Genomic DNA, 13,714 nt, shown 5'->3' with positions numbered 1-13,714 from the left:
CTTAGCTTCGCGATCTATTGTGTTCGTCCTTTTGAAGATAGTCGGAGAAGAAGTTTGGTCTAGGAGATCTGCTTTGCTATTAAATGAAGATTTATTTTGTGCGGTATTCGAATCCTCATAACTGTTGATGCTTGAGGGGTTGTCGAGTTCACTCTTTTGTTGTTGGGCGGGGCTTTCCCCCTACTTGTCTTGAGAGTTATTTCTTTCTTGCCTGATTTCTTGTGATTCAGAGTTTTCTTGAGAGTATTATTCTTTGATGACAGTGTAGTGTTCTTTTTGTGCTCCTTCCCACTATGTAGATCTGTGGTGATTTTTTCTAGCAGAATTTTTTTGGGAGGCTTTTGGGAAATTTTTGGCTAGGTGGCCTGTCTCAAAGTAGGATCGACATCTGAAAAGGACACTTTCATAATCGAGTTTCTGGTTCCACACATAGTCTTTACTTGTTAGGTGTATTTCAGTTGGGAATCCGACGCTGAAGTCCATTTTCACACAGATGCTTGCATAGGTGGTTCTGGCATATTCCTTTGTTTCCAGGCACCTGCAGTAAAATTTCCCAATTGCATTTCCAATGGCTTTTAGCGAAGAGAAATTCCAGAGATGCAAGGGTAGGTTTGGCAATCTCACCCAAACTGGTGCTGAGGTTATGACTATTGTTGAGGGATCGAATGATGGGTTCCATTGCCTCATGAATAAGCCTAATTTTTCCCAAAACCAAGGGTCGGAATCTATAATATGTTGGTATTATGATGCATGTGTTGTACTTGATGGCAAGCCACTCATAGAAGAACATCTCACTTATTTATAACTAGATGAATCTACAGAAGAAATATCAGATGTGACTGAATGCACGAGATGCAGGACAACTCAAAGGAATCAGATGACAGTTCTCAGTAATGACAAGTTACTTTGCCATCAAGTCCAAAGGGGGAGATTGTTGGCATTATGAGACAAGTGTTGTCCTTGATGGCAAATCACACAGATGACAGATCATAGTGCAGCAGGTTAGGAGCAAAGAGTTGATGATCAGACTACAAAGAATGAAGAAAACAAGGTATATGCAGGTTCCTCTTATCAAAGTCGCGTATACACGTGGGATCATAGATCAAAAGGCACGTATGCGTATACACGCACTTTCATGCAAGGGAAGGCATGTACATTGGGTTTTGGTCCATGGTATTAAGTCCTTGGTATTTGGACCTATGGTTTTGGACCATGGTATCTCTTCAGAATTGTTGATCCCAAGTATTAGATCCATGGTATTGAGTAAGGCCTAAGACTATAAAAGGAGAAGAAGATCATTAGGCAAGGGCATGGAAAAGACTTGAATATCTGATGAAGTATGAGATCCAGTATGCAGGTAAAGGGTTTATGATGCATTTCTTGATCTGAGCTAAGGAGGAATCTCACCGGTTGATGGAGTACAAGATCTAAGGATAAATCGGGATCAAATGGTTTGAAATGAACTATCTCTATATGGTTGATTATGCTTGTTCTAGATCTATATATTGACGCATGTAATGTTCTGAACTGGGTATAACTTAAGTTTGAAATAGCTGCAAGTCATGATTGAATATTTATAGCTCTGTACGCGGGTTGGATTTGGTGAAAGCGCGTATGTACGCGGGTTTTGTTCATTGTAGTAGCGTATACGATTTGAGCTATGATGTTTGAAGTTACAGGTGGTTATGGTTGTTGATGAGTTTTGATGACTGTTTAATGGTGTCAGTATTCTGCATATTCTGTTTGGTTGATTGTGTTTAGCTTCAGTGGTGATGGATGAGATCTAATAATGGATCAGGATCATAATGACTCATATTTATGTGATCTGATGGACTAGATCTGGTTGCTAACACACCTATTATACTTGCATATGTAATAATTTAGAAATGTCTGAAGTCAGGAAGTGCATCAAGTTATAAGTATGTAATTGATGATATATACGCTGGTTCACTTTTGTGAAGTTGCGTATACATGCTGGTTCAACACTTCCAAGTAGCGTATGCACTCTGATGCATGATTTTGATGATACAGTTGGTTCTGAGTATTGTTGCAGAGTTCAGTGTTCTACTCTGTGTTCTGGTGACTGCAATTTTTGTTGACAGGGTTTCAGTGATTCAGTATTGGGTGATTCAGAGATTGATGATTTTGGTATTGATTGTTTTTGTGCTTTAATGATATTGATGGGTCCAGTATGAAAATTAGATGAAACGTGGCCTTCAAATTATAGTGTTGTGCTTCAGGAGTATCCAGTCTGAAAATGTATGAAATGTGGTCCCTGGAGGATGAAAGGAGATTGTAGGTCGGCGCCTACGTACTAGTACATCAGCTAGTACAAGAGCTAAAGGGGTGGTAGCTCCCTTCCAGTAGCAGCTGGAGAACGAGTGAAGATTGGAGCATTCAGTAGGCAGGCACCTACATACTAGTAAATGGATCGGCTAGTACAAGAGCTAAGGGGGTTGTAGCTCCCATCCAGGAGAGTTTGGAAAACGAGAGAGGGTTGTAGCTCTCTACAGGTTGTAGCCTACGTACTCGTAAAGGACTGCACCAGTACAGAATCATTGTAAAAAGAAGTTTCTAATTGAAAGAAGATAGAGACATATTGCAGTAGGTGGTTTTCACCCACATTGGGTTTCCACCCACATTGGGTTTCCACCTTACACCATGGTGTTCATGTGTGCTTCTTGTCTGTGATGATATATTCTATTTTACTGCACCTGCTTACTATTCATATGGTTAATTAATTTCTGATGCACTAACTAAAGATCAACATTTAATGGAGTAACTGAATCATAAGTATTCTGGATATATGCTAGTTGCATTAGACACAGTTGGGTATACACGTGGTTTCCATTAACTGAAGTAGCGTATATGTATCTAAGTATGGAAATGAAAAAGTTTTATTGATTTGATAATACTGATTCACCCCCCCCCCCCCCCCTCTCGGTATTATTTCCGACAATTGGTATCAGAGAAGGTCCTTTGGTAGAAGCTTGATCGCTTGAAGGAGATCCGTGGAACAATACGAAAGAGGCTTAAGAAGAAAGCACCTAAGAAAAAGAAGACATCCCAGAAGAACTATGACAGTGGGAGCATCGATTAGGGACTCTGTGGAAGAAGCTCTTCAGATTCAGAAACACTTCAGAATGAAGATGAACAAGATCTATGAGGAATGAATTTGTTATCCTCTGGTATCCATCCATGTGAAGATGATGAAAGTGATAGCGAAGCAACTGATTTTTCTCTTATGGGTGAGCAAGAAAGATATCAAATAGAGGTAGAACTTAAAAGGCTTACAGACAAAATTAGAGATCAACAAGATCTATTAAACAAAAGGGAATGTGCCTTCAAGGACGAATCTACCAAACTAAAAGCTCAACTAGAGGAAGGTAACAAGGTAAGGAAGCTATTCAAGGAAAAATGTCAAAAGTTGCAGGATGAAGTGACATCATTAAGAAATGAAGTAAATGAAAGAAGCACAACAATCAAGAAACTCAGAGATAGATCCAGTTACTATGAAAGGCTTGAAGCTACGATCCTCTCGCTAAAGGAAGATCTTGAAGAATCAAAGAAGCAGAATAAAGAACTACTCCAAGCTCATGAAAAACAAGAAAATGAAGTTCTTGAACTAAGACATCAGTTAGAGGAAGGAAGAAAAGCTGAAGAAAACATGAAGAAGCAATATCATGAAAAGGAAGAGCATCTTCAGGTTGAGGTAAATATTCTAAAAGAAAAATTAGAAGAAAAGGTTAAGCTCTTACGATTTCAAGATAGTACTAAGATCTTGGATGATATTCTTAGTAGTCAAAGGTCTCCTGCTATCAAAGCTGGTCTTGGTTTTCATGAATCTGTTGAAGAAGAATCTAGTAAGACAAGGGAATCTAATGCAAAATCTGAAATGCTCAACAAAGAGATGAGAGGTCAACCCCATCAACAACCAAGGAAAGAAATTCTTCAAAGAAATTCTTCTACTCCTCCGATGAATAATGTTGAATGCTATGTATGTCATAATCTTGGACATGTTGCAGCCAGATGCAGAAGTAGAATGGGTCAAGACCACCACACAGAAAGATCATCACGTTCCAGGTACTTTAATGGATATTGTTTTTCTTGCAATATGTTTGGTCAGAAAGCTGTTGATTGCTACAGGAGGAATATGAAACATGTAAGATGTTATGCATGTAACAAGCTTGGACATATAGCAAAGGAATTCAGGAACAAAGAACAGACATCACACCAAAAGGAGAAAACATCATCACACTTGAAGATATGGAAGAAGAAGGAAGTACAGTCAGAAAGATGTGGCACAACACAATGTACTCAAACACAGCACAACATAGACATAACAGACTCAGAGGGAGCTGAAAGTATAAAAATTCAGTGTCCTGAATCTCATATGCAAGTTTCATAAAGGGAAATCGCGTACATACGCGAGTTAGACACTGCACAGTCGCGTATATGTCAGTGTGAGGAAAAGCAGTAGGGACATGCTGAGAAAAATGGTCTGATATGATTTAGTTCATTATTTGCTCTATTTGATAATAGTTACAATCTGCTAATGATGTGTGGAAATGTCTTGGTACTCCTAAAATGTTTAGAAGTGTTTTTTATCCTAACTTGATGATGATGAAGTCGTATTGTTGATACATGCATTATCAGATCTGACAGTAAACAGATGGCACAGGTTCAGGGGGAGTTTATGTTTTGAATAATGCATTGTTGGCATTATGGTTAGTAGTCCTTGGTGATGATGCTTATATGGCTAAATGATATATCTTGCTATGATATGATTATGAGTTGTCCATCTCATATGATTCTTGGAGTCACATAGTTGATTTTCAGATCAGATTGGTGGTTGATTCTCTGATAATACATATATGGTGCTTACATGGTGATACACAACTTCATTACTTGATGATGAGTCACTCATATGCTGCTGTCGTCATATGCATCAAGATCATATAATACAGTTGTGATACAGGATTCCTATAGTTCTTGGCGCCCATGTGGATGAGGATTGTTGATGTTGATGATATAAAGAAGTCTTGACAAATGATCCTGAGCTCAAGATACATAGTGCTGGATACATGAATGATTACTCAAAGTTGCATTGTTGGAGACATGATGATGATGAGTTCTTACCTATGTGATGATAGGTTGATACCTACATATGTTGATTGATACATATGTTCCCAAAGTGATGATACTTGGAGCATGCAGATCTTGATGATATGACTATGGTGTTTTCCACATATGATATAATGTGGATAATTTTATGATGATGTTCAAAAGGATGAGTCGATATCTATATGCAGACATACCTTGTTACAAGACATTTACAGGTTGTTGATCTGGAAGTGGTTGTACGTGAGTTTTATGAAGAACATCCGCGTATATACACCTGCTTCTATGGATACAATCGCGCATATGTTAATTTGAAGGAAATCAGTGGGCCAAACTCAGAATGAGAAGAGTCTAATATGGGCCTGACAGAAACCATCTGGCACAGATGGAACAGGTACAGAGGGAGAACATGATTGCAGGTCTAGATGTTGATGACAGATGCTTATGGAGCAGATCATACATTGTGTATGATAGTTGCTAATGACTATCATGGTCTTATTTAGATGTTTGGTCTCATGTAAAGGTCATATCAAGACTCATGATGTAATAGTGTGTCTCTATCTATTGTAGTCATTTGATGAAATCTCTTCTGGTCACATGATGTAATTTGTAACACCTTTATGCATAAGAAGGATGATGAAATATTTCAGTCATATCAAGGTCATGTAATGGCCTATGTTGGTTTCCCCACTATGCCTGGGATGAATGATGTTATACTCTTGTAACTCCACTTGGTTGGGTGGATGAGTCAATATTGATATATCCCCACTAGGTTGGGAGATGAATGTATGAGTCCTTAGTGATAGGAAGGTAATTTATGATAGAGTCATGTTCTTCGTGTAAAACATCTTTTTGCAGACTTGGGTTACAATCAGGGGGAGCATGAACAACACACTTCAGCAGAGTAGAGACTTCAACATGGATAGATTGGTACACCTTGGCATATACAAAGGGGGAGCTCATTCTGAGATTTCAGCAGGTACTCAGGGGGAGTATGGACAGCGGAATGTTTATCAAGGAAAGATAATATCTTGGTCTCCCCTTTGCCCTTGATGTCAAAGGGGTAGAGTGATTTGGTGTTGTTGCCATCAAGTCCAAAGGGGGAGATTGTTGGCATTATGATGCATGTGTTGTACTTGATCGCAACCCACTCCTAGAAGAACATCTCACTTATTTATAAATAGATGAATCTACAGAAGAGATATCAGATGTGACTGAATGCACGGGATGCAGGACAACTCAAAGAAATCAGATGACATTTCTCAATAATGACAAGTTAGCTTTGCCATCAAGTCCAAAGGGGGAGATTGTTGGCATTATGACACAAGTGTTGTACTTGATGGCAAATCACACAGATGACAAATCATAGTGTAGCAGGTCAGTAGCAAAGAGTTGATGATCAGACTACAAAGAATGAAGAAAATAAGGTATACGCAGGTTCCTCTTATCAAAGTCGCGTATACACGCGGGATCATAGATCAAAAGGCGCGTATGCGTATACATGCACTTTCATGCAAGGGAAGGCACGTACATTGGGTTTTGGTCCATGGTATTAAGTCCTTGGTATTTGGACCTATGGTTTTGGACCATGGTATCTCGTCAGAATTGTTGATCCCAAGTATTAGATCCATGGTATTGATTTGTTATGGTTTTGGACCATGGTATTGAGTAAGGCCTAAGACTATAAAAGGAGAAGAAGATCATTAGGCAAGGGCATGGAAAAGACTTGAATATCTAATGAAGTATGAGATCCAGTATGCAGGTAAAGGGTTTATGATGCATTGCTTGATCTGAGCTAAGGAGGAATCTCACCAGTTGATGGAGAACAAGATCTAAGGATAAATCGGGATCAAATGGTTTGAAATGAACTATCTCTATATGGTTGATTATGCTTGTTCTAGATCTGTATACTGACGCATGTAATGTTCTGAACTGGGTATAACTTAAGTTTGAAATAGCTGCAAGTCATGATTGAATATTTATAGATCTATACGTGGGTTGGATTTGGTGAAAGCGCGTATGTACGTGGGTTTGGTTCATTGTAGTAGCATATACCATTTGAGCTATGATGTTTGAAGTTACAGGTGGTTCTGGTTGTTGATGAGTTCTGATGACTGTTTAATGGTGTCAGTATTCTGCATATTCTGTTTGGTTGATTGTGTTTAGCTTCAGTGGTGATGGATGAGATCTAATAATGGATCAAGATCATAATGACTCATATTTATGTGATCTGATGGACTAGATCTGGTTGCTAACACACATATTATCCTTGCATATGTAATAATCTAGATATGTCTAAAGTCAGGAAGTGCATCAAGTTATAAGTAAGTAATTGATGATATATACGCTGGTTCACTTTGGTGAAGTTGCGTATACACGCTGGTTCAGCACTTCCAAGTAGCGTATGCACTCTGATGCATGATTTTGATGATACAGTTGGTTTTGAATATTGTTGCAGAGTTCAGTGTTCTGCTCAATGTTTTGGTGACTGCAATTTTTGTTGACAGGGTTTTAGTGATTCAGTATTGGGTGATTCAGAGATTGATGATGCTGGTATTGATTTTTTTTGTGCTTCAATGATATTGATGGGTCAAGTACGAAAATTGGATGAAAGGTGGCCTTCAGATTATAGTGTTGTGCTTCAGGAGTATCCAGTCTGAAAATGTATGAAATGTGGTCCCTGGAGGATGAAAGGAGATTGTAGGCCGGCGCCTACGCACTAGTACATCAGCTAGTACAAGAGCTAAAGGGGTGGTAGCTCCTTTCCAATAACAGCTGGAGAACGAGTGAAGATTGGAGCATTCAGTAGGCAGGCACCTACGTACTAGTAAATGGATCGGCTAGTACAAGAGCTAAGGGGGTTGTAGTTCCCATCCAGGAGAGTGGAAAACGAGAGAGGGTTGTAGCTCTCTGTAGGTTGTAGCCTGCGTAATGATAAAGGACTACACCAGTACAGAATCATTGTAAAAAGAAGTTTCTAATTGAACGAAGATAGAGACATATTGCAGCAGATAGTTTTCACCCACATTGGGTTTCCACCTTACATCATGTTGTTCATGTGTGCTTCTTGTGTGTGATGATCTATTCTATTTTACTGCACCTGCTTATTGTTCATATGGTTAATTAAGTTCTGATGCACTAACTAAAGATCAACATGTAATAGAGTAACTGAATCATAAGTATTCTGGATATACGCTAGTTCCATCAGACACAGTTGCATATACGCGTGGTTTCTATTAACTGAAGGAGCTATATGTATCTAAGTATGGAAATGAAAAATTTTTATTGATTTGATAATACTGATTCACCCCCCCCCTCTCTCAGTATTATTTCCAACAAAATACATTGTCTGCTTTCAGGGTTTTTAAAATCTACTATAAAGAAACCCCTAGCACAGGGGTAGATATTAATTGCATTAGGAATTAGAGGCTTCCATACCTCCGAAATCCAACTGTGGAGAGCTATCAGCCGCGGCCAAAAACCATTGAATCGGTAGATTAGGGCATTTTCAAAGAACTTCGAAGCCTCATCGAGTGAGGCCTAGACCACTTGGACAGTGGGAACTAGGGCTTCCTTGACGATATGGGGCGGAGCTTGCCCCCTAGAGGCGGACAAAACTGAGCCAACAACTATTTTCGCGAAGTTGGGAGCCATATGGAGAATGCTCTCCCGCTGAGTATAACATTATGATGAGTTATAATATAAATATATAATAATATGGTTGTTATTATTTATATAATAATTAATAATGATAAATAGTTGGTGCTTAAACAAGTACACATAAGAACTATTAAGGTGGTTGATATAAGCCTATCTGCGTATATCAACCACATTGGAAAATGTTAATATGTATAATTCATATATGCCTATCAGCGTATCAACTACATTGGTAAATGTGGTTGTGCTAGTTAATACATAGTCTTACAGTTGCAGTGTTGGAGTCAAGTTATTGTTAGTAGCTCATACGCTGAATTTTGTATTATTGCTTTATGTTTAGATCATTCTTGGTAAGGACATATTGTGTTAGATGGCAAGGAGGAATCCTATTTATATTAGGAAAAAAAGAACAAGGACCTATTGCCTTAGATGGCCACGAGGAATCCTATTTATATTAGGAAGGAAAAAAAAACAAGGAAAACAATTGGTTGAAATGCCGAGGGTTAAAAAGTTGTGATTTAGATTAAATATATGTTTAATTATTCATAGTTTGTACTCACTTTCTTGTATATTTTAATATGAAACTTGTGTTATTGTTGAATCGAATCAAGTTCTTATTCGTTCGGGACAAATCGTATTAAAATTATAAATATCAAGAAAGAGATATAGTTTCAATAGAAAAAATAAAAATGGAAGAAGAGATTGTAAATATCAAGAAAGAGATAAAGATTCAATAGAAAAAATAAAAATGGAAGAAGAGAGTTTAAGCTTAGAAGAAGAATTTGAATGCATAATAACATTTAATGTGATGTTGGGATCACATAATATTATTGCAGACTTTTTATATGAAAATTAGTCATCTTACTGCGTGGGGAAGAGTTATAAATATGGATCAAATAGAAGGGGAAGAAGAGAAAATAATTAGATGAAATAGATAAGATAAAAAATTCCAATAGAAACCAAATGATATTTCTTTGCTCTGTTGTACAGTTTGGTCCAGCTTTGTTGTATGCTAATATGATAAAATAGAAGGGGAAGAAGAGAAAAAGATTAGATGAGATAGAGAAGATAAAAAATTCCAACAGAAACCAAATGATGTTTCTTTGCTCTGTTGTGCAGTTTGGTCCAGGTTTGTTGTAGGCTATAAGTATAGCATTTGTGTTATTCCTTCATCAACCTAACTTGGGGCAGATAACCCGATAATCTATTATGAACTTTAAATAATTTGGGGGACTAGATTGATTTGGGAGTAGAAGGCGATTTAGAAAATAGAGGCTCAAGCAACCACTTGGTTATTTTTATTTTATGCGTAATAAGAGATAGAGAGATTAAATTTATATCAAACTAAACACTGTTTTTTCTACTTTTTATTTTAATTAAAAAAATAAAGATAATTTAATTGAAAAAATTAGATAAAAGAATATAGATATATGTATTAAAATTTTTAGATAAGAGAATATAGATATACATAGGCATCAGATTCTGCTTTCGTTTGGTTTCGAAGCCAAAAGCAACGTGAAGATGCCGAAAAATAAATAAGTTGCATACAACATCATTTATAACCTCATATGAACCTCATCGTCAATTCAAAGCTTCCTCTGTTTATCTTTAATGGGTAACTTCGAAGGACTCACGACAATATTGGGCTCACTCTCAAAGAGAATTTCTTTATAATGAATTAGGTGAGGGTTATTTAATTTTTTTTTTCACTAAATATTCATGACATACCATTATACAATAAATTCGACTTTATCCAAATAAATTCGACTTTATCCGAACTATTAGAAACAATTTTTTGGAGAAAATTGATTCTGATCAAGCGAAATTCATTTATTCATATTTTGAGAGTTACACAGGTGATCACTTATATTTCCTTGGCAAATTAAGATAGGATATTTCCGAGAAAAAGAGAATGGTTTACAATGTACATAGACAACCAACGCAGGTTTACAATGTTAGTTGCCGAACAACTAACATAAAGTTCTTTCTTTGCAGGTTCTTTCGTCAGTTTCGCCGCAGGCCTCTTCAGACTAATCGCTTCAGTTGGTAGAAGCATGGAAAGAAACATAAGTTATATCCAGCAGTGCAGCACCCTTTACAGAATCTGCCCAGCAGTAGCCATTTATTTCAACATAACTGGGAATTGGAATTTCATTTCAATTTTTTTAACAGAACCGGGAATTTGTATTTCATTTCCAGGGCTTCTGACTGTTGTAAATTCAGTAAAGAATTGATGGTAACAGTGGTTCCAAAACACAACAGTGACGATACCTATCTAAAGTTCCCGTCCCTATATGACTGCTAATATATTTAGAAATAACTCTTATAACTTAATTATTGATTTATTCTCTCTTAAAAAGAGAATAGATTACATTATAAACAACTTTGTTCAAAGTTTTTATTATGATATATACTATAAATATTTAAAACATAAATGGGAGATAAGTAATTTTTTAAATATACACGCAAATATATAATGCACAGTAAAAATTTATTTTTTAATATTAAAATACATACTAGTTCGCTTCCACCGGACAAATTACATAATAACAATGCAAAATATATATGCAGGAAAAGGAAAAAGAAAATGTAATATTAACCACTACGTAAGGAACTTGATCATAAATCGATCAAAACATTGGCGCTCAGCAATATCGACACTCATATGTAAGGTAGGAAAGTTACCTCGTTATTTACCCAATTTATTTAAGCATAATGCATTTCTCATCATCGCCATAATGTCTAACAGAAACACTAAGCACAATACATTGCCATAACATCTCACACAACAGAGCAAGACAATAGATTAAACAAACTACTAGCCAACGCTAAAGATGGCGGGAAGACCCGGGCTGCCCGAAACCTATAAATTCCTAATTTTCCAAATTCTAAACACTATTCAGTGGCAAGGTCAAGCTTGGAAACGCAAAGAGAGGAATTTCTCTGGGCATAGACACTGCTTGCGCTTCCTTCATATCCAGTTGGGACGGATCACCTTCAACTCTCCAGTTAAAAATGTGCAACAGCTGAGCCAATGCAAGCGAAATAGTAGGAATAGCTATAGGGGCCCCTGGGCATCCTCTCCTTCCTGCCCCAAATGGAAGCATCCTCAAGTCTTGTGTACTGTTATGTCCCTATAATCATTGTGTCCACAAATCTTTCCGGTTTGAACTCTGAAGCATCTTTTCCCCATACATTAGGATCCCTTCCTATCGCCCACAGATTCACCAATAACATTGTTTTTTTTAGGTATATGATATTCTCCTACTGTAACGCCCTCTGCAGATTCACGGGGAACGCCTAGCGGCCCTGCTGGGTATAATCGTAACGTCTCTCTGACCACACTGTGGAGGTATTTCACGCTTGCTACATCTGACTCCTTAACTTTGGCATGTTTGCCAACTGTACATTCAATTTCTTCCTGCAACCTCTTCATTGCATGGGGATGTCTGAGAAGCTCACTCATTGCCCATTCTAAGGTAATGGCCGTCGTCTCCATTCCGGCGGCGAACATGTCCTGACAAATCCATACAAATTCAATTCGTTTCTCATGTTATTAGAAAACTGAAAGAGAGAACGAGGCCGGAGAGACTTACAAACATAATTGCCTTGATGGTTTCTCGCGTGATCTTGTCGTCCGTCTTATCACTCTGGATCTGAAGAAGCACATCGACGAAGACCTTACCATATTCTGCCTTTGCCTTTGTCTGGGGATTCGAGGCTGAATCCACGCCCTGATCCATATGGTCGTCTATTACTTTCTCAACAAATGCATCAAATATTTTGTTGGTCTTCTTTATTCGTCGATTGTTACCTTGCAAATCAAGCCAATCCAAAGAAGGAATGAAGCTTCCAATGTTAAAAGACCCCGCGGCAGCTGACCCTTCTAACACCAGATCCCTGAATCTTTCGCCACTGGTACCCAAATCATTGTTAGAAAATTTCTTCCTCACCAGCATTCACCAAATTATATTGGTGGTGAGGGTAAAGAAGGCATTGCTGACATTCACGGCAATTGTGCCACTCTCACTCTCCCCACAAATGGAATGGATCATGGTAGATACCTCTTCCTCTCTCACATCCTTGAAGAACTCAATCCTTCTGGGAGTCAGCAATTCTGTAACGCATATTTTTCTCACGTATTTCCAATAATCTCGATATGGAGTCGCTATCAAACCCTTGAAATCATAGGATAAGTATTTTGCTGTCGTTGTTGGAGGCCGGTTGGCAAAGACCAAATCGTGTGTTTTGAGAAAGTGGTTAGCCATCTCAGGAGACGAAACGACCACAGTGGGGATAGAGCCAAAGCGCAGAAACATGACGGGGCCATATTTTTCTGCAAGATTCTTGAGAGCACGGTGAGCAGGCAGACTCAATTGATGAAGATTTCCTATAATTGGCCACGGACATGGTCCTGGAGGCAATCTGGTGCTGTGTCTTCTTCTCTTGTGCTGCAATATCTGAAAGAAGAATACCAAAGTCACAAATCCAACAGCTGCTGCAGTTATTATTACTGACAGGCTCAGAGTTCGAACCAAGTCGTTAAACCACATTTTTAACCCGCTGTACTGCATACTGATGTAAGGAAATACTAGCATTCTTCGAATCCGCTTACTGTAACGCTTCCTACACATTCATGCTTTATTCATCAAACAAACAGGCTACTTTGACGAATACAGAAATCAACCACTAACATGTCCTCAGCATTCGATTGAGAGAAAAACTTCATTTTCTGTTATAAGTCAAATTGAATATGACCACTCGATTGGGATGGGCATGAATGAACTTTTATATTATTTCTCGTTTATTTTAATATCGGTATATAATTTTGTTTTTTCTTCCAAGTAACACGTGAAATCATAAAGGGCTAGTGTTTGTTATTAGTTATGAAAATTTAATATTTTTTATGTAATTGCTTTTAAGCTAATTATTGGCA

At 37.7% G+C, this 13,714-nt stretch overlaps 1 protein-coding gene and 1 pseudogene across 1 annotated transcript; both read right to left on the bottom strand.

Annotated features, from left to right (window-relative positions):
* Nucleotides 1-11,443: 11,443 nt before the first annotated feature.
* On the bottom strand, nt 11,444-12,738 carry LOC149252300 (cytochrome P450 750A1-like). The gene is made up of 2 exons (XM_089456643.1): nt 12,375-12,738; nt 11,444-12,295 (listed from the first exon to the last, which is right to left on the bottom strand). Exons 1-2 carry the CDS (start codon nt 12,735-12,737, stop codon nt 11,975-11,977), a joined length of 684 nt encoding a protein of 227 aa, XP_089312769.1. The 5' UTR covers nt 12,738; the 3' UTR covers nt 11,444-11,974.
* Nucleotides 12,738-13,412, bottom strand: LOC149252299 (cytochrome P450 750A1 pseudogene; annotated as a pseudogene).
* Nucleotides 13,413-13,714: the final 302 nt, after the last annotated feature.

Source organism: Pinus tabuliformis, chromosome 7 (genome assembly GCF_031772625.1).
Source record: "Pinus tabuliformis cultivar Carrire ecotype Pingquan chromosome 7, CPIR1, whole genome shotgun sequence".
Classification (NCBI taxonomy): domain Eukaryota; kingdom Viridiplantae; phylum Streptophyta; class Pinopsida; order Pinales; family Pinaceae; genus Pinus; species Pinus tabuliformis.
Note: the sequence above shows the minus strand (reverse complement) of the source record. Positions and strands in the feature narration are given on the sequence as shown.

Coding starts and splice junctions, on each gene's coding strand:
- LOC149252300 (XM_089456643.1), bottom strand. CDS start 12,737: ATGCTGGTGAGGAAGAAATTTTCTAACAATGATTTGGGTACCAGTGGC. Junction 12,296..12,374: donor CCATCAAGGCAATTATGTTT/GTAAGTCTCTCC, acceptor TGGATTTGTCAG/GACATGTTCGCCGCCGGAAT.